Genomic DNA, 22212 nt, shown 5'->3' with positions numbered 1-22212 from the left:
ATTATTCAGTAAGTTTGATAATTGGTCTTCAATTGCATCATTGGTATTATTCAGTCAGTGTGAGTGTTGGTAATTAAATACATAGTTGATATCATTCAGTCAATGTGAATATTAATCAACAACTGCATCGTTAATAACATTCAGTCAGTGTGGATATTGGTTATCAATTGCATGGTTGATAATATTCAATCAGTGTGAATATTAGTTTATCAAACCCATCTTGATAATATTCAGTCAGTTTGAATATTGGAAAATCAAATGCATATTATTCTCTCAGTGGGAATATTGGTAATCAAATGCCTCATTGGTAATGTTCAGTTAGTATGAATATCTGTCATCAGATACATCATTGATATTAGTCATTCTTTTTGAATATTGACCATTAATTGCATCATGGATAAAATTCATCCAGTGTGAATATTGATAAACAAATGCAACATTGATTATATCAGGTCTGTGTGATTTGTTGAGAATCAATTGCATCGTTGATATTATTTAGTCAATGTGAATATTGGAAATTGGTGTGAATATTGGCAACCAAATGCATCATTGATATTCAGTCAGTGTGATAATTGGTTATCAATTGCATCATTTATGATATTCGGTCAGTGTGAATATCAGCAATCAAAATGCATCATCATCAATATTCAGTCATTGATTATTGGTCATCAAATGCATTGAGGATATTTTGTCATATGTATCACTTGTGGACATTTGAAGCCAAGAGTGTGTAATACATCATTGATTATTTAATTGATCAGATGTCAACAATTTGTATTTAATGGTTAATAGTTGTAGTTATGGTTCCATGTATCGCAAAACGTTTTTTTGTTAAACGTTCGATTTTGATGGACAAATGCATTCTGATTTCAGGATTATCTTACTGTATTTTCTTCAAACAACAAACCTGCAACCATACCATAGGTTTTAGGGGAGCTGGCTCGATGGTATATCTCCCACTCTGAGTAGAAGGAGAGGAAATATGTTTGGACATAATTGGTTATTTGGTACCACTGCGCATGTGTCAAATTAAGTTACTTAGATACGTTATTGACAATGTGAAATTTGGTACCATGGGTTGAAATATAAACACTTTACGGGTAATCTGATATCATTGAGATGACGTATTGTCAAACAAAATTCCCTAACCGTCATTGATAGATGTGTTATATCTTTTGAGGATGACGAACTGCTTGTATGGTAGGTCAGACAACTTGACGAGTTCATTTAATCATTGTTCACTATATATACATTATTGAAAGTGATTTCACCTGAGCTTGTGTTAGCAATTTCGTATAGTGAGTCTCAATTAGATAATGAGAACCTGGAACTTATATATTCTGCGTACAAATGGGACCCCTTTTTGCACTTGGGTAGGGGCCCCTCTCTGATACAGTGGGCCCGGGGAGCAGAATATATAGTTAACGCAGTCCCTGGACACCAATAAATCGACGTAACCGTTGTCCCGTAAATGCACAGTGATATTTAATTTGCTTTATGAATAAATGAATAAATTAGCGATATATAATGTATCATTGATCATTTATTGTTCATCAATGAGAATATTATATGACAATGTGTTGTACTTGAGTGACTGACGTCATTGTTTTTTATATGTGTAAATGCATACAATACGTAAGGGTTTATGACGTCACTGTGGGTTTAAAGTATATTTGACGTCAATAAGTAAATGACGGACTACCACGTGACGATTATGGCGAAAACAATTTAATTATTTATTGATATTCACCGATTCACGACATGAGTTGACAGGGTCAATATTCACTTAACAATTTACATCGACAGTTTGACCACTAGAAGGAAATTTATTAATTTTAAATTAAGATTTAAAGTAGGCACTACTCGGTTTGAAAACACAATTCACAATGAGATCCATCGACATCAAAATGACAAAAACAATTAAATTGCAACGGTATGAAGGAAAACAGGAAAAAAATAATTCCACTTATAAAAGATCGCACGACCTCAACATGACAAAAGCAATTAAAGTGAAAAATGGGAGAAACATTACATGCCGCATGCATCAATAACTACTGTTAGTGACAGCATACATCACAAAATTAATTATTAGTCTGTACTGTCTCCCTATCCTAAAAGTCATGTCTTCCATAAATTCTGGATGATATTAAAATCAAATCGTTATGTACGCTTTCAAGGCTACAGCGACTTCGTTAAATATCGGTCTGGAATTTTAATGTTTTGCCGACGCAAATACTTTAAATATATATTTATATACATATACTGTGATTCAATTTGGATGCGATTAACTGACATCTGTGCCGCCTGCAGGTAAATTAGGCTAGGATAATTTTCTAGTATATCATTTAAAAAAAAATAAGCATGACATTCGAAGAAAAGTCGGTAAACTACTTTCTTTAGGATATTACTACAACTATGTCGCTCACCAAGCTGGATTTCAGATTTATTAACAAGATGACCGACAAAAAACTAAATAGCCGACTTAACAATATATCTGGAGTATAAATCGATATAGTCACGATCTATATGCACAATTCTATATCTTTGTGGGTGACACATTAGAAATATTACATGGTGACATAATTGTTAAAATATAGATGTCAATCATCGAAATGACCGACATTTATATACACCATCAAATGGTATCGGGTATAGATGAACCGTCCCCTTGCCCTCTAGGGAACTGTGCATACAATGTGTTTTTTGAAATCTAATCATATATGCACTTTTTTGCCATCTGGGCCTTGTGGCGTTTTCCTGTTATTGGATTTTGAATTATCGTAGGATAGGCACCACAAACAATTCAAAAGGCCATAAGGGGAAAATAAAATGTGTTATGGATGCAATGACAATTGTGACAACTATACTGTGTTCAGCACTAATTGAAAGTCAATTAAAGAAGCTATTCACTTATTTACAATTACTGGGTTTGGAGAATTCCATTATAATTCGGAAGCTGGTCAGCAAAATGAAAATGTCAGACATTTGAACACTATAAAACTTAAGTCAACTAATTGCAAAATGCGTCAAAATTTTTCCACATCTTTGCATAAATGCATACAGTATAATATCCGGACACTGAGATGTTTCCGGTTTTTATTTGTTAAATATAGAAGTGTAGGTGTCACAAACAGACCACAAGGATGTAATAAGAAGTAGAAAGCAATCAATCTAATCAAATATTCTCTAGGTGCATTCATGCAACTATGTTGTATTTCATATCTATGGAAAGCAAATCAAACAAACTAAATAGAGTATCTGGACTCTTGAAGTTACCCAGTTAAAAAAAAACGTAGAAAGACCATACAAGTGCCCATAATGAAGTAAACTGGTCTACTGACATAAATCTGGGCGCAATCAAAGTTACGACAACCAGATTGTGTTTGACATCAAATCGTAATGGAAATCTTGTTAACAAAACATTACATATATTCCACTTCAAAAGTGTGCCATTCACCATTCTATGAATATTGATATAGAATATAGGTATCAATCCATTATATTAAATCATACTGTTCACCATATTGTTTTCTATCTCACGTTCCAGTCCCCCTTCAGAGCGTCATCATCGGTCTCCTTGCTGTCATCTCGTTCATCAGACATGCATGTTGGCATTTCCATATAGTATCACTTTTATATCTATTTATATGTCAGATTACCCCTTCAGGCAACTTATCAATGGTTAGATGCTTCATAGTTTGATCTGCCTTTACATTCGAAAGGTCAATTTCGTTACCAATTTTGCGGTATATGAATATTTAATAAACAATCTTGTCTATATCAAGTAGAAATATCAAGTTAATACAAAAATTTCGCAACCAATAACGTTATCATCACCAGAATTATGATATTTGACACAGCAATAATGAATAACTAATTTTATATAATAATAAACATCTTTGTTCTGGCGGCCATCTTGTTTAAAAAATCATAATACTCTAGGAAAAGTGGTTACCAGCTTCTCCTAAAAAAAATTCTCAACCTTTCACAATTTGCAAAAATTATCCTAGTCTAAATATGCAATCCAATACAAGAAGTTGAGAAGTATAAAAGACATTGGGAAGGCTCGTCTGCAGATTCTGTCTATTTTACTTGTGTCAAATGTGTTGCAGTTGCGAGAGAAGCTAAAATTCTTGTATTTAGCGTTCCCTTTCAAGCAGTGAATCATGGCATCACAGCACCCTTCCTCGTCAGCTGGCTCCTCGTAGATCACTTCCGTCGTGGTTCTGGGTGCTGATCGGTAAATCCCACCGTACTTTGTCTTCTTCCTGTAGCCAGAAATCGGCATCATCTGTAAGCGTATTAACAGAATAAATATACATATACGTCATCGTCTAGGCAATCTGTATTGCGTTTACATTTAGTGTTATTTTTTAAGTTAAGCAAAGACAGTTTTTGTTCTTCAAATAAAATAGAAAGAAATTAGCAATGCCAAGATGTATGTTCGTAGATTAGCTTTCCCGGCGGCAGGATATATGTGCATACATGGGAGTACCAAAGGGGTATAGTTTTTTATATTAATTTACACTGAAATAAATCTAAAAAACACTAATGCGCGTGACCTTCATCATGACATATCCCTAATAACATCAATAATTAGCTTTTACCAGCGCCAAATTCCCATGCCACTCTGGTAATCAACGGAGCACATACACGCAATGGTGCTCGGAAAACTTAGCCTGCATTCGGTGACCCCGTACAGTGGTATTACATGCGTACATATCATCCGGCGGCGAAAAAGTCTACATTGCCGTTCGATGTTGTTTATACACACACTCGTGTATGATTGTCATCAAGTAAAAACGTCGCATTTGTAGCACACAAAATAACATTGGTATTGAATGTCGGACAGTACGCATGAACTTCAAGATTAATAGTACGTGTGGTGTGGCTAATCACGCATGCGTATTTATGTAATCATTATTTCATAAAAAGAATATTTTGTTGCGCTCGACAAAAAACAGACTCTTTAGTTTATAGCGAATAATCAACATGCAAAGAGTTAAAAACCACACTCAAATTCATCTATATGGTCCCTTTGAGTTTCTTTGCCAAAGTGACAATGTATGTCAAACTTAACTTGGTCCTTGACACGCAAATAGCAATATTCGTAAAATATGCTTATATTATAGCGCATACTATGCGTAACCTCAGTTTTTATAGGCACATAAAATGTTGTTGTCTGCAGGCAAAATGTCGTTAACAAACTCGAACGCACGTTTTATTTAATTAAACGGAAACTCAGACTCGTGGTATTTTACTGCCCACATTTTAAATGTTTTCGTTAGCCCTTGATTGATACTAAGTGACTCGGAAGTGATTAAAACAGAATGAATGGTTGAGTTAATATGCATTAATACGTGGGTCACCGGCGAAAACACGTCAAAATTTTAACTAACGTGCATTCAGAATTGTGTAAATAAAACCGCAACTTTTATGGAGAATTTATGAGAGGGTACAAACACATTTTATTATTATTATTATTTTTTATTATTTAGTTATTATTTATATTATTTTATGATTATAGAAACGTAAACGTAAAAAGCAACTCACCAAATGACTACAGAACCCTTTTGTTTTACATGTACTACGTATAAATGAACCATCCCAGAAACTAGACTACTCATTTTTAAAATCTTGCGGTCTTGAAATACGCTCACAATTCTATCCAATCAGCGATAAGTAGAGCGCCATCTTGATTGTTTTCATAGATCACCACCACGCAGAGGAACTTAAAGCGGGAGGGCCGTCACCTGCACACGCGCGGGAATTTAGTCCCAAGCAAAGGCCATCTGACGCGTGCGCAGGTGACGACTCCCCCGCTTTAACTCTGAATCGTCATATTGTTGCTCCCGCCTGCAATTGGGCCGTGTCGGCGATTTTAATGGGCTGAGAATATATTTTATTTACTATGTAGGCTATATTTTCGAGGGTAAATGTTTATTTCTTGTTGAACCTTGAACGTTTCTGATCCTGCGGTGTCGCTGGCCCCAAAGAGTTCGACCCATTCATGTAGTTCATGCTCCTAATAAGGGCCCCCATACAGACAATCATGTGCATGTAGTCTGCTACATCCTTCCAAATCAAATGACGAAATCTGCTGCCAAATCATCTGCATTTTTTCCATAGATCGTGAAACCATCAAAATACCAAGGTCACTCATAAATGTCACGGGAATTGTCGTGTGGCCTCCCTATGGTTACAACACATAAGCCTCTCGCGATGTGCGCTCTCGATGTATGTTCCTACCATCACGTGACCATGATTCACCCAGTACATATTACATGATAATTGTGTTTACCGACGAACCTAGCTATTCATGTAAAACAACACGGACACACTGTCAGTGAGTTAATTTATGAACTGTATTTTTGAGTGTAGGCTCTGGCGAATGGGGACATACCAGTCTATATCATGAGGCTGGTGCCGCTCAGGCTTGTTGTTAAAATTTGTGAAGAAGCAATTTAGCGTTAGATTAAAGGAGTACCAGTTTTATTTCGTTTTAAGCAGTTTAAAAAATGGCTTGGCCCAATTTGCCGTCCAATCGCTGTAGTGTCATCGGCACATCCAGATTGGTGCTTCTTCGTGGAAACATTTGTTCATAGATAACAATTCAGCTGGCAAAGTTGTACTGTCTACACGAAGGCAGCAGTATGTTCAGGGTTCCCGCTAAAAACTGTTGACAAAGTTGCGATACCGAAACACGGGAATTTGGTCGCATGAGGTATTTTATCTCAACACTCAAACACGTGATGATCTCAAAGAGTTCCTTGCTTTCATCTGCCTCCAGAAATCTGATTCGAATTATGGTGTACCCATTACTGTATATCGACGACCGGATGACCCTACATCCTTTACCATCTGAACAATGTCCTATCAGGACGCGATAATCTATTACATATTTGACTACAAGTCATCAGTTTAGTTTAGCTTTCTGACTACCATTTTTAGTGACATGTTGATATTGTCTCTAGCGTTATTTTAAACAAGCTGTCTATTCCTATTAATAGTGAGACTTCATGATACCAGCTTCCAACGTCTGAATGCTACACCAATAAATATGATGATGTCACTGCCTTTCCTATACATTATTGGTTACCAGAGTGTTCTATGTCATTCCGAAGTTAATCCACTCGTTGTTGGCAAAATCATGCCGATTTCCAGGGAAGATATCATTACGCCCATCGCCACTGACAATCTAGTATCTTATTCTAGATCTTTACAGTCTGGTATGGTGCAACCACTTCTTTTGTGACAATGTCACATTTCTCACCAATTCAAGAATCCGACTGGAACTGGACTGCGATTGCGTCCATATCCAGAATGCTACAATGCAGTGCAATTCAATTTAGAACCCCACTTAATATTGGTGGGAATACTTTCATTCTTAAAAAAGATAGTATCCCAGGTGGCACTCCATGTCAGACAGATTCAGAGAACAATACTAAATGTTACAGAATAGCGAAGAGCTTCCAGTGAAAATGCGTCCCAATCATAATGTTGCCAAGAAAGTGTCACAATACTCTAAGTTGTTTGGTGGATCCCAGCCACTACAAGAGCACTCATGATACAACTCCATAACTAACCAATGATTTGGATCACAAAACACTACATCAACTGCAAGAATGTTTAAACACCGTGGAAATGAAAATTCTTCTTCAACGCCATACCAATGACAAGTTGGAAGAAAAAAACTACAGCTGACGCTTTGGGCTGAGCAATCCATAGAACAATTTATTAACTGCCAAAAAAAACACAAGAGACTCATAGGCAACCAAATCTTCCTGCTCATTGCTATATCACTAAATTGCAGTGGATGACCAATATAACGATGGTACCCATGGCCGAACAAAGTGTGGTTCTTCCTATTTCTTAGTCTCCTAGTGGATCACCCATGGGTGCTCTCATCTAACCAAGCGGTACTGGCACAACCCGATGGCCGTTCACCAACGATTACACATGTAGAGGTACTCCAGCGTATCAGCCAAATGAAAAGTTTTTCGTGAAATTCCACTCTTTCACTAAAGACAGCCTCCACACCCTGGAATCTATTGTTGCAGGGGAGCACCTTATTAACCAGGAAAAGTCATGAACGATTTAGTGGGAAAATGTGTTACAACCTTTTCTTATTCAGTGTTATTATTTCATTCAGTAGTGTATTTTTTTCCTCTGGCTTGCATAGACTTACGAGATAATTGTTCCTGTGCTCTCAAATAACTGTTCCATTGGGGTCTATTACTAATCATCGTGATTCATCACCGGAGAAACATTTCAGCTATTAAAAGTTGTTATAGAAACTTTTGGGAGTGTACATTTTTCTGTATCGTGCGTTCTGTACTTAGGTTGTCTAATATCGGACACTGGCAAATGTCTCTCAGTAATAATATGTACAGATTGTAAGCCTTGCGTTTAGAAACTCAAAGTTAGTTTTTATACAACTTAGACTTACTTATAGCACACCTCACCTTCTCAACCATTTTCAACCTTGAGAGGCATCATCCTCCCCCACGAAACATATTAAATCTTATTAGTCAAATTTGTCTGTATTTCCTTAAAATTAAATTGCATTTGTTTGTTTTTAAATATCAAAATACTATCAATACTTCTACTACTGTTTCTTTACTAACTTGATCCAGAATCCGATTGCACAAGAATGTGGCGCCGACTGAATCTGTCTATCACCTTGAATTCAAAATATCTTCTGTAAATATGTAACAGTAATATGTGCACTGCACAAATGGGGCAAGGGTTGGAATTAATTACGGGCGTATTCGCAGTTCAAAAGAGGAAAATTGTCAGATGACCTCAAAACGACCCCGTCTACCTGAATGACAGGTCGTTACAACTACTTTCACTGAGACAGAGATGCAATGATCCTCTGTTATCCTAGCAGTGGTGATTGGGTGATCATTATTAGAGAAAATAACTTGTGAATTACAAAGATCGTACAGAAAATGTATTACGTTTGTGATCTCTGTCCGCTCTCTGAGCTGTATTCACGTTCATGAATGGGCTACCATCTAATAAGTTTGAAACGAAAACCTGATAATATTCCTAGTGATCTGTAGAAATATCACTAAATAAATAAAATACAGTAAAAAGATGATTCTGCTCTAACTACGTGATTCACAGAGATAATGATGCCTCTCACCTGTATTTGCATTTCATCACGCTTCGCCTTAATCTTCTCCTGTGCGAGATGATGCTTCTTGGTTAAATATGTGGCTGCAGCGAATTCTACCAACGACCCAAGTACGAACGTGAAACAAAGAGCTAAGTACCAATCTAGGGCCTTTCCATATGAGACCTTTGGTAAGCTATCACGTATACTCCACCCAAGCGTGGTAATTGTCAATATAGTCATTACCCCTAGAGAGAAAGAGAGAGAATGAATGAACCAATGCAAAATTAATACCAATCAGATAAGTAATACTTTTCGTAAACAGTGATCAACCTTTTCTCTTGCAACATATAAGGGCAGAGCACTTAAACAGGAGGAATGGCAGCTGGAATCTTTCAACATACCAGAATATCGACTCTTTTTCTTTTCAATGCATATGTAGTTTGGTTAGCGTATTTAACGAATAACAAATTAATGAACCGAAGATCCCAAATATTAATAATTAATTAATATTAAGCAATAACAATTAAATTATTATTAAGAAAAAAAGTGACTTTGATTCATGATTTTGTGTATAGTGTTAATTCGTGAATTACCCTATGTATTTCAATACCAAACAAAACATTGTGTGCAGTATATGAAATGAGCATGCATACGACACACTGGATATAGACTAATGTGAACCATCGATGTTTTCATAACACATGGTGATATTCGAATCATTTTGGGGAACAGCTGATTTTTCTACCCACTCCTTTACTTAGGTATAGATCCTTATCAATCTGAAAACAAAGGCGAAATATCGACAAGGGCTGAGTTTGCCGCCTATCCAATGGTATAATGGTTTACGTGACAAAATTGAAATTATATTGTCAATCAACTGATCTATTACTGATTGAAAACTGGAAATTACACTGAACTGTGTCCTTACTGTTGCAGTGTTGTGATTTTGCGCATGTGCGACATTTGTGTTGGTAAACATTGTTTTCCTTCAGTTCAATGCGCTCTTCTAATGGAAATTACATATGTGAGTTTTGACCTTGGCTCGACGTACAATTTTGATACCTTCCAATCACCCCCAAAAAATATTAGAACTTGGTTATGTCTCAGTTTGTAGTCTGCGCAACAGTCAAAGTTGCCATCTTTGTTTATATGAGACCCCTATCTCGTGCATGCGTGGTGCGACGACCACCGCTCTTTAAAACACGGTTCCCTTTAGAATGTTGAATTTTGAGCGTTCATTGCAGTAGCTATGTTTGTTTGTTAGTGACACGCCATACCATTGCTCGTAAGCAGACCGTAACCATGGTAAAATAATGAAAGATGTTAACTGGTGTTAAATATTCGAATACTCCAAATGGATTTGTATCCCCAAAAAGAAATAGGAAACTGATCAAAATAACGTCCCTTTTGATGTCGTTGTTTTGACCTGTTCAATTGAAAGTAGGATATCCGCTGTGTCGACATTAAACAATTATGGATTTCAGCGTTGAATCATGCTACATGAATACAGAAACAGTCACCACATTCTAATAGCTCAGTCGACCTTCTGAAACACGGAATTGTGCAGTGCCTTTTCAACTTTTTTTTTCATGGACGAGTTCCTTTTCCCGAAAGCAAGGACCGATGAAAAAATAAACGACTTATGTAGATAACTCGGAAAGGGATACATGTGTATACACCACAACAACTCTAGTATTCAGGCATCCCCACGAAACATAGGGATTTTGAACATCTGACGCATTTCTTGGCTGTCAGATTTCATTGGTTGTCCCCGACTATGAATTTAGTCGTATCCAGTACTAATTATACCTACACCCGTCGTTCACAGTTTCATTATAACGACCTCATGAAAACTCCACGAGTCCTTGATCGACTTTACCAGCAATGCAGGAGTTGTTAAACAATACCCTGTTGACTACAGCGAATCGAACGTCACTGTTAAGGCAGCGATGAACATTCCATCTTCACCACCTACAGTTTTTGTTTTTTCCGTCAAGCCCATCCCTTAACCGCCTTTTATTGTGTACTATACCATTTGATGGGTCTCTCTCTTTATTCACAACGGCGATACAATAATCTTTTAATAGTGGTAAAGGAATAGAAGATGCAAACCGTTTGATAATATTGACGTTAGTGGTTAAAGGCTTTTGCTGGATCTACTGAGACCCTGGGCCCCCTAGCTTGATGTATTATCCATACAAACCCACGCATCTCCACTAAAGATTGACAATGGCCTAAGTGTCACCAACCCCCAGCGAAACTATTGGACATTATTGCTGAGACCCAAGTAACACTATTAAATTCATGCCTGTAGTCTGGGGATGGAGGAATTGTAGTTCGGTAAGAGAAAGCAATTTGTAGCGAATCAGCAGACTTGATACCTTGCAAGTCAACTTTCTGCTTTGTCGACATTAAAATGTAGTTGAAGGAGCATCCATTGACTAATGGCCCAGTCTAATGGTCAGATCAACACGTCATCCATAGTACCCCGCTCAGTGATCACCTATTTGCTTCATCACCCTAAAGACTTCGCTCACTCTTAACGCTTTCGTGTGTACAAATACAATGGCAGGCTTTGAGGATACGCACTCAATACTTTATCAAACAGACTGTTCGATGGGAGACTTTCTGTGTGACAGGTGGTTTAATTTCTGTCAGCAGAGTGATGCTTCAGACAGGAGATTTGATTAACCTCCAGTGCTCACCTGCAGGTGTTAATCTTAACAATTATAATAACGTTTACAATAACAATTATAAGCAAGGCGGGAAAGCAGGCAAGAATCAGGTTCTTACCAGGAAGAGGAATAGTCATGAAAGGTGGTCTTACAATCATCAAAGCAATGAGGCTAACACCAACTCGATAAGTCTGATGCTGCTGGGTCGGAGTTCGCCTGTCACGCCAGGGAGACACTGTAGGCAAGATTAGAAAAGCCAATGTGCGGCACTGAGTCTACTGTAGAAATTCGTCCTTGCGCTGTTATGTTAATTAGTGTTTACTGTCAGATTTGTGCTATACTTAATTAATGCTCAATGACAATTGAGTTCATGCTTGGATACCTCTTCAAGGGTGACTAGGTCTCAAATCCTGGAGATTTGGGTTGATCACTGTGTATAATTTTATACTTGATTTTGCGGTAAAAATATTTTGAGAAGTTCATACGGCGCCCTCTCGGACATTTCTCCATCTTACAAGATGGTGACATAAACATTCAGATGAGCTTCCGAAACAATTACGTTTGACAGGTTTAGTTTTTATAGCTAATTAAATTTTTCGTAGTTATGTATGGCTTTACTAGAAAAATGTTATCTAGTTTAGTTTTTAATTGTGTTGAATAATCGTTTTTTTCTTGTAGTGGTCATATAATAAACACGGAATGCCCTCTATCTTGACTAGGCAGTATTTCTTCTTCAGCATTCATTTCCATATTTAGAGTTTTATGAATACCTAACTAGTTTATTAGATCAAACATTCGAACTTTGTGTATTCATTCTCGGGGTTATTACTTGGAAAACAACAACGTCATGGTGTTAATCTAGGTACGGTATAACTCGCGCTCTTTTAGTATGGCTTTTAAAGCGGGGGAGTTGTCACCTGTGCATGTGTCAGGTGGCCATAGCGTGTCATTGTTTACAAACAAGCGTCCAACCATGAGCCTTTGCGTTCTTAGCGTGTGTTATTATCGTCGCTTGGGACTCAATTCCCGCGCGTGCGCAGGTGACGACCCTCCCACTTTAAACATTTCTGAAGGCCAAGATCAGGTCTTCATTTACCATAGACCACACTATAACTTACATAGATATCTTGATGATTTGTACCAATGAACAATGATTTCTGTAAAACATTTTATTTGCTTAATACTTGCGCATAGGCTTGCACATAGACCTTAAATCGTCATTGCTTCTCAGACCTAGTCAGAATTACAATGTAACAATGACACAATATGTCCCTCTATGACAGATCGACTTTTTTTTATCACATGTTAAAATTCCCCCAATTATGATGAAATCGAATACTGATTAACGCATCATGGAGGGGGTTTTCTTCACGCATCCCGTCTTGATACAACCAAGAAATACTTACTTCCCACCTCATTTCTCCTATATTACCCAGTAGCTTAAGTTCGCTTAAGCACGTGTGCTATTTACACGTAACTGTATATAGGCGGGACCATCTAGTTTCTGCTTATATGAAATAGCAATTATCGGAGTTATTACCTCTCTGGTGAACAATCCACTGTTTTTGGAATTAACTAAATTAACACCATATATGGCAAGCTGTCTGGGTTGTATTATTTCGTGTAGGAAGGAATTTGAGTTCTCTTAGTATAAACACTCGAACATCCACTCAGAGCACACATTCCAAATCACGTGACTGACTCTTACCTAGTGCTACGCGTGCTGGTGTTGCTTCTGGATTCAACCAGAACGATACCCATGATAACACGGTGATTAGTATGCAAGGTACGTATATCTGTATCATAAAATAACCCAGTCGTCTCTGTAAATAGAACCTTGCCACTAGAACGGACCTGTCGCCTGAATAACAATCAATAAAATTCTAACATTATTCCCAAGAAATTATCTCACTCAAAGCGGGGGGTAATGAAAATGAATAACAATAATGGGCTCGAATAACAATTATTATAGTAGAGCGTAACTAGTGATTTGTCTGCTAACTTCATTGTTCCATTTCAACTGCTAAGGGTGCAGTTTCCCTCAATATTTACAAGTAGGGCGAGCCACACACTTCTCGTCTGCAATTGAAAGTTCAGTCGAAAGAACTCGGTCGGTATCTCGTGGTTGATTTGTATTATTCATATGGAAAAAACGTGTATATAATCGAATGGACAGTACTTACCGATTCTATCGGACTTTAGCCGAATTTTTTCTGTGTCTTGATGGGTGAATTCAAACTGCGAGAGCCTCAAATCTGGCGAAACCTCTACTTTATCAGGGTGCCAATCATAGATGATATCATCGGTTGAAAAACTGTCTTTTGAAGAAAGCACATACATAATACGAGTTTATTATCGTTAGCTATCGGCTGACACAGTCTTGAGTAATGTCCAGTCATTTACCGCAAATGGAGTTTATTTTCCAGCCGAGTCATTTATCATGAATGGTGTTTATTGCCTTTAACATGGGGTGATATATAGTCCTGGGTAATATCCAGTCATTTACCACAAATGGAGGTTATTACCACTAACATGGGGTAATATAGTCTTTTGTAATATTTTGTACGAATGAAAGTTATTGCCTCTAATACATAAGTACTCATACTCAGAAATATGAGTCATCGCCTATCAGACTGGAGCCCGGTAATATAGTCCTGGGTAATGTGGGGTCATTTATTACAAACAAAGATTATTTGAGATAAACTATACGTACAACTGCGGTGTGTAGTATCGCTTACATACTACGACATCGATATGTCGGAATGTACTAACATGGGCCCATTTTGTTCTAATTAATCATACACTTCATGTGAACTCCTTTAAAGGTCACCTGTAATCATTCTCCTTAGTTTATATAATTTGTCAAAACGTGAGGCAATAGTTCCGATCCCCACTGTTGGTGTTACGGAGTCGCTGCTAATAATCACACAAAGTGCCCAACCACTGCCCATGATTACATTATCGGGCTTTGTCTGGTATCGGGTGATATAATTTCATACCCGCAGACGCCCTGGGGAATCCCCAATTTGTTTTCTATTCATACAATTACAAATACCGATGTAAAGTTGCATACTGTGATATACCTATCGGCATACTCTTTCTAGTAGGCTGGACCTATCTTATCGATCATTTGGGCAGCTCCCGGGAGTTTTCCCTGCGTATATTTTACTTCCTGCATCGTCTTTTTTTTTTTTACTTTGTTGGCTTTCACATTCCATCAGATTAATGCCATGTCTCTCAGTGTTAATAAGTTCATCAGTTATCTCTTACAGCAAACGTTTCTTTTTACACCCTACATTTATAAACTTAGATGTAGTCATTCCTGCTAATTCCTCTCAGCGTGTTCAGATTAGGTTAGCTCTTTCAAGCTGACAAGGGAATTAATGATTTATTTTCGCTTCTTCTTGCAATACAGATAATTATATCAGCTAGTGTTAGTGTGTATACATCTACTAGGGGCATGTGTCACGGCTTTATGCAATATATCGCCTCTGAGGACCCGTTACGAAATCCAATGCCAAAGTACGTGATGGGCAGTGCTTGAAATCCTAAGAACATGTATTTATTCAATTACAAGGCTCGGTTCTTGTTTCAACGAGTCTCCGTAGCTGTCAATAACGATGTTTCAAGGATACGGAGTCAAATCGCATCACCATGATGAGAAATGTATCGCCCCCGCAACTGAAAGCACCGTCAGCCTCCGATAATCAAAAAAAAAAATGTTGAGACGCGGGATACGTCTACAGTCGATTAAAATACGCATGCGTCCTGCTATGTTACAGTATCGGTTTCGCGTGAAATCGTACGTGCACCACGTGAAATGAATCCACAAACAAAATGTTAGACAGTTACTAGATATAGATAATATGGATTTACGCATGACCGATACCATAACGTTTGTACGGCCGTTATTGCAATTAACAAGACGTGCCAATGTACTAGTCGGTAATTCGTTAACTGGACCGATATTAAGCGCAATCCGATACTGTACTCGTAAATTATCGTACTAAATATTTTATTAAATGCCACGCTGAACAAGGTCTGTGAAATATTGGTGCATAATAATCCAATTTTCTACCCCAGATAATAATGAAATTAATGTTAACGACCATTAACTACAACTTTGTGACGTTTATTGATACTTTTGTTTTCCCTAGTTATTGGCTTAGATATCTAATAATAGCAGAATAATTACTTCCTTAGACTTTCACGCCACAGTATATTGCACTCGTAACTATACTTCCCAGCCGCAATTAATGAAATAATTAGTTTTATCTATTCAATGGCTTGTGTTTTCAATTTAAAAAAGGAGGAAATAAATGAAAAGTCTCCCCAGGAGTTTCAAAACGACATTTTTTCGCTCTCTGCGTAGCGACGTAAACATGTTTAATTAAAATATGCACACATTATTTTGAAGACTAAAAGCTGCTGTTCACTGCGTTTTTTTTAATTATTACAGAAACTGCAATCTGTGTACACTCGGTGATAATATAAATAAGTCATCCGACTGAAAATAATTTAAGTCCTGATAATTAATATAAACGCATTATCACCGTGCCTGGATGTGGGCGACAATCCCAACGATTCATTATGCAGTAAATAGGACGTCAATTACTAGTAGTTCGGAATATGAGAAACTTTTTGCTGTACTAACCGCATGTAGACTATTTCGTCGTAAACTGTTAAACGTACATATACTAATATATTATATGCAGATCTCAAGTGTTACTTTATGTCCGGGTACGTCATACAATCCACCATTTTATACAGCATAGAAGTGTAAACACTTGAAAAAGCAGGACTATTTTACACATAGATGCAATGAATCAAGTACCCACAGTTTTTTTAACAAAAATAAAGCCGATTCAACTACCGTAACGCTAGTATTGACAATATTGGCACTGACAATTTGTTTGATCCAATAGAACCAACGTTCGCCTGCGTTTATACAGAGCACACTCAGTGGCGGCGGTACCGGGGGCAGGGCAGGTGGTCGCCCCCTCCCCCCAGTCAAGCTGAACTCCTTTGTGTATTTGTGTCGACGCGATGCAGTTGTCTAGGAAGCCTGTCTTGCCCCCAAATAGCGTTTCAAAGGGTCTAGATTTCAACAATTCTCCGGAGGAGCATGCCCCGAACCCCTTAGTAAGGTAGGGCCTTCGACGTGAGGGATGGTGAGCAGATCTCGCCCCACCCCCATTCAAAATTTCGTGCCGACATCTCTGGTTGACTTTAGAACAAATTGTCGTCTGCGTTTAGAGAGAGCAAACTGAGCTCTGACATTATAACCAATGATCGTTTACGTTTAGTAACAGAATTACTGAACTGACGTTACATATAAGCAATTACAGTCTGCATTTAGAGAAAGAACACATTGATCTGACATCAGAACCGATGGTCGTCTGCGTTTAGACAGAGCACCTTGAGCTGACGTTAAACAAAATTGTCGTCTGCGATAAAAACTACTCTGTCTAATTCACTGATAACATATCCGGTTTGGAAGAAATTATTAAACCACTTATCATATTTACTGATATAATACTTACTGCTGCCGAACTGGAGAGGGCACATCTGACCATCCATGGGGTATTTCTCGAAATGCATTTTACACTCGGCCACAATGGTCAATCTATAAAATAACAAATGAAAAGATTTATGTTTTGTGATAGTTCGGGGCATAAACAGCAGCTTGTATTGCTAGGAATTAATTAAGAGGGAAGATTGCCCCGTTGTTGTTCGAGACTAAGCTCTGACAGCATATTTGAATGAGAAATTGAACAATCGTATGACATTATGTTAGAATTGTATGTAGAGTTTCATTACTAAAATAGTGTTTACTCTAGGGTATTGCATGTATACCTTTAATTAGTTTGCAAAGTCCAATTACACACATATCAAAATAACCCAAGTTATATCAATCACATACAATGTAAGCCACGATGTCTTCATTAAGTTGCCATTACGAGCAAGGAAATTAATTACACCGTTTACTTCCTCTGTACTGATTACTTAAATAAAATCAATCTAGTAGTATATTTACGTCGATATATATTTTGAAAAAGTCTGTGTATACCGGAATACATTTTATATTCCTTGGCTTTTAGAAACACCCATTAACAATGTACGGCCATAAATAACAACAACAAAAATTACATATTTTGCAATTTATTGTATACTCGACGGATTATAAACTTAAAGTACAATGTATTTGGTAAATAACATATACTGTTATCTCCAGTAAAGTGTAGTTATATTTTGGTGAGTGGCTGCAATTTGTTATTAATTAGAACTATTTTACCATTTTGGGAATGACAAAATCATATAATGATGACAGTAATAATAGATGGTATGATGCATGACAATAAGCACTCATAAATCCAATACTGTACCACAATGTCTGTTAACTAAAACACGAACGACGCCAACGATGGACACATGGCCATCATGTCACCAGAGACAACAAATGAATCTTAACCAACGTTATAACCCAAGGGTGTGTATTTCCAGTTCATCATTTTCACTGTGTACAACATATTACACTTTATTACTTTGATGCGGCTCTGTAATAACTTTAGCAAAGTAATTTTACCATTTAATTGTATTATTACATTTCTCGTTGCATCTGCACTTCATCCGATTACTTACAACCATTTTCAGCCCTCCAGAGGGCTGTCAGTCAATAACAAAGTTAAAGTTTCTGCTCGTACTTCTAGTACCTGTACGGCGATTACATTGGCTGCGTAGAATTCAATTCTACAGTACCTCCTCCGACTTGGAGGACGCGTTCGTCATAAGTGAACACACTAGATTTGCAAACACAAGTACTTGACCTATGTTTAGCTACATTCTTTAGAACATTCAGTAAAACAACTTGTAATGTAATGACTGATGTAACGTAGGTGATGTACTTGATTACAACGCTCGCGATGCATGACAACGAGTTTCCCTTGGCAACAGAGTTGGCATGTAGTTATCACTACATTTATCAACTAATGGACCAGAACAATGTGGGAAGTAGAGAAAACGTCTAGAATAGTGATTGGCTATTAATCACCCTGTAAAATACACGTGAATCTCTCTTGTTACTGTTTTGTTAACGTTTTTCTGATTGGGCGGATGGTGTTGCGCACGATCGTATCATTGGCTACTGTAGCAGGAGCAGGCACACTGCCATGATGAGTTTTCTACATATATTCCAGCAGTATGTTTCGATGCAGAAAATATTTTCACTTGTCATTTACAAAACACGTTCGTTACAAATTTGTATTTGTCGATCAGTGTATTGCTTTCTTTCTATTACAATACTTCTATTAGTGCCCTAGAGGTTTAAACACCGTAATCAGGAAAATTGTCCAAAACTCAAAGTTTTATCGTATAGTTCCAGGCTGTTCGTCATTTCTTTTCAATAATCCATGATTACGCATCCTCGTTCCCGGATCTATTGAAAAATATCGTCTTTACTCGACTTCCCACCAAACACGTTTACATTCATGAAAAAAGCCGTAATGAAAAACTAGCGTGCGTTGCCTCATCCTGATCAAATGAATATTTTACATGTTTTCAAGTCATTCACTACAGAATGTTACCGTGACAACGGTGTCAGATGTTCAAGAAACTGAAAGCATCTCCGAAATTAATCGAAGAGATTGACATATATTGTTGGCACTGATGAATAACTCGGGAAAATAATTTCAAATACAAGAAATTAAAGAGAAATTACGGATGGTGTGACGAGTCGCTTTGTATTATTTTTTTTTATTTTTTTTCTGTACACATGGATAACACGGGAACCCTTCAGCGACGGAAGATCAAGGTACCTAATTAGAACCGCGGTCAAAAGTCGACACATATAAAAAATAGTAGAGTAAAAGTGAAATGTTGCAGATTACCTCTGTGTGTAAAGCACGGTGCCGTTGGGGCCGATGCGGAACAGTCGATTGGGGGTAGTGATCGAGTGATCGTACGACTTTTTACCGTTGTGGAAGTAGGTGTCTGGGTACCAGATCGATTCCAACATCACAGTGTTTAGCGAAAGAATATCATAATGGCTGTCACGATGGGCTAAGCGAGGGTCTGTCCAACGTTGTCTGAAGAACACATCCAGATGGTACTCCTGTAAGAGGCAGAAAGTGGGACAAACATTACTAGATCATTAACATGATGTAAAAATCACGCAGTAAAATGGAATCTATCACGGCGAGTATGAATAAATATGAATGGATTTTATAGCACAAAAATAAACCAAACATACATGCATATTTAATTATATTACTGTTTGTTAATCATTAGAGCTGAATATTTGTATCGGCTTGATAAAATTCCATCTCGGAAATATTCTGCTTTTGTATTTTAAACCAAATAAAAAGCTCTGATTTTCATTCCATGTCACATATAGTATAATTACGGATGGTTGACAATCTGTATTATACTAAACGCAATCTTAGAACAATTTAGTTTCATTTTAAATACTATGATTGGGTTCATATCGAATTTCATTAATATTTATTGCAAATAAATTATCCAGGAGTCTATTAATCTTGTACTAATTCCTGTACTAGATACTCGAGATACTGATGGTCATGGTCCGCATTATATCAGAAATTGCCTTCGCCGGCCCTAGATGGTTATTATCGATAATAGCCCGGCTCTTAAAAGGATTAAGTTCAACTCCAATGAGTAGGTAGTTAAACTTCGCCCTCGTCAATTATACATTGTGGTAATTTTTCTAATTACGACATGGGCCGAATAATACGAACGCCCGGGGTGAATACATGACCGGTGTCCATGTCGTCGCTTCGCTACCATATCGTACTACTTTGTACTGAATAACTAATAGGTCGTGAATTTTAAAGGGAAAGCACGGCGTCTCGGCTTGACCTTTTCTAGCGCGACTACTTTAACATCACACTAAACACGGTACTTTGCACGCGACGTAAAATAGTTCAACATTCATAACAGACATAATTTCGTGCAGATATTTGTCACGTGGTTGGTTTAATGTGTCACCTGCATATCATTAGCAGTCTTTGATTTAGTATTTCAACTCGGACGTTGTTCTCTCGGAGGTGTTACTTGACAAATCACGGAGGTCGATCGGCGCACGTGCCGTTAAAAATGTTCAACCTTTTTGGTTAAAACACCACAGCAATATTGTCGTATTTTTTTGTCGATAATATTTGTCAGTGTTACCTCCAATAACTTGTGAAGGATTGATGTCATACGGATACTAGTGAATTTCATTTTGTTTCAAGGTTATTTTAATTTATTGTCAAATTAAGGCTATAATAGAATATAGTAAAGAAAAAAAGCCATCTTGATGGTTATGACGCCACGATGGCATGATTAATAATGTCGACCATAACAATAATTACCGAGCACGTGATGTGTAGCTGTAAAATTCAATCATGTGTATTTCCTACCTTTGTAGACTGGCAATTGTGTCAGCCAGTAGGCCGGGGCCAGCCATATTAATGGTGTATAATTGAGCCACATCAACACTAGTATAATTGGCGAAACGCATGACAATTTGGGGCTTAGCCTGAGAATTGAATTATTGTGTGTACAGAACTGGGATGGGAGCGCATTTCTAGAATTCTATTCATCACTTGCACTCACGCCATAAATAAACTTTAAAGGGCGGTGGTCGCCGCGGAGCGCGTCTTCGAATTTCATGCAAACAAACAAAGTATTTTACACGCACTGTGTACGTCGCTAGGAGACCCATATCTCACAGGACGCGGCGCGACGACCACAACCCTTTAAGCATTCTATATCCACATCGTGAAGATTCGGGCCACAAATGTCTGTTTTTAAATATAAACATAAAAATGGGCGTTTCTGATGCATCCTTAGTAAGGCCCAAATTGTGATGCATTGAAAATCCAATGTCACGGAGCGCATGACCTTTGAAGGCAATTAAACGAAATGTTACCCAAAATATTCCATATCAAATCTAATATTATTTGGGATCACAGAGTACCAGGTGAACTAAAGAGAAATCATGTGTGGAACTCCCATTTCAGGCTATCTTCCCAATTTGCTTCGTAATAAACCACACACGAGGACCTAGCCCGTGCTTGTAATCCCTGAGAACGCTATAATGTTCCCGCCAATTTATTTTTACGTATTCGTTGTATAATTTCTTTAACCAAATCTATATATTAATGTCCCTATTGCCTACAACTCTGGATCGCCCCTTTTCACATGAAAAGAAATATGTGGGGTTATTGTGTGAAACGTGACTACAGTTGACTTTAATGGGTTAACAGTCAACGCCAAGCGCATTAATGTTTGTTTTGCTTTATTCCCTTGGTGTCGCGTGCTTGTTCGGTATTGTTGTATCGTTCGGTGGTCGCGTGTTGCCGCGGATTTAATTTCAGAATGTGCCATCCTCGACATTAATGCGTGTGGTCACGT

At 37.6% G+C, this 22212-nt stretch overlaps 1 protein-coding gene across 2 annotated transcripts in view; it reads right to left on the bottom strand.

Moving 5' to 3' along the window:
* Positions 1–1712: 1712 nt before the first annotated feature.
* The window catches only part of LOC100372658 (gamma-aminobutyric acid receptor subunit alpha-6-like), a 38428-nt gene continuing 17928 nt past the window's right edge, over positions 1713–22212 (bottom strand). For both annotated transcript variants that reach the window (XM_085497935.1, XM_006813288.3), the window contains exons 5-10: positions 19686–19909; positions 17343–17425; positions 13983–14117; positions 13508–13660; positions 9152–9369; positions 1713–4291 (exon numbers count right to left, since the gene is read on the bottom strand). In XM_085497935.1, coding sequence (XP_085354061.1) covers positions 4007–4291; positions 9152–9369; positions 13508–13660; positions 13983–14117; positions 17343–17425; positions 19686–19909 — 1098 coding nt within the window. In that variant the 3' untranslated portion in view covers positions 1713–4006. The remainder of the gene's footprint in view (positions 4292–9151; positions 9370–13507; positions 13661–13982; positions 14118–17342; positions 17426–19685; positions 19910–22212) is intronic.

This window comes from Saccoglossus kowalevskii, chromosome 4, assembly GCF_978046115.1.
Source record: "Saccoglossus kowalevskii chromosome 4, keSacKowa6.1, whole genome shotgun sequence".
NCBI lineage: Eukaryota > Metazoa > Hemichordata > Enteropneusta > Harrimaniidae > Saccoglossus > Saccoglossus kowalevskii.
Note: the sequence above shows the minus strand (reverse complement) of the source record. Positions and strands in the feature narration are given on the sequence as shown.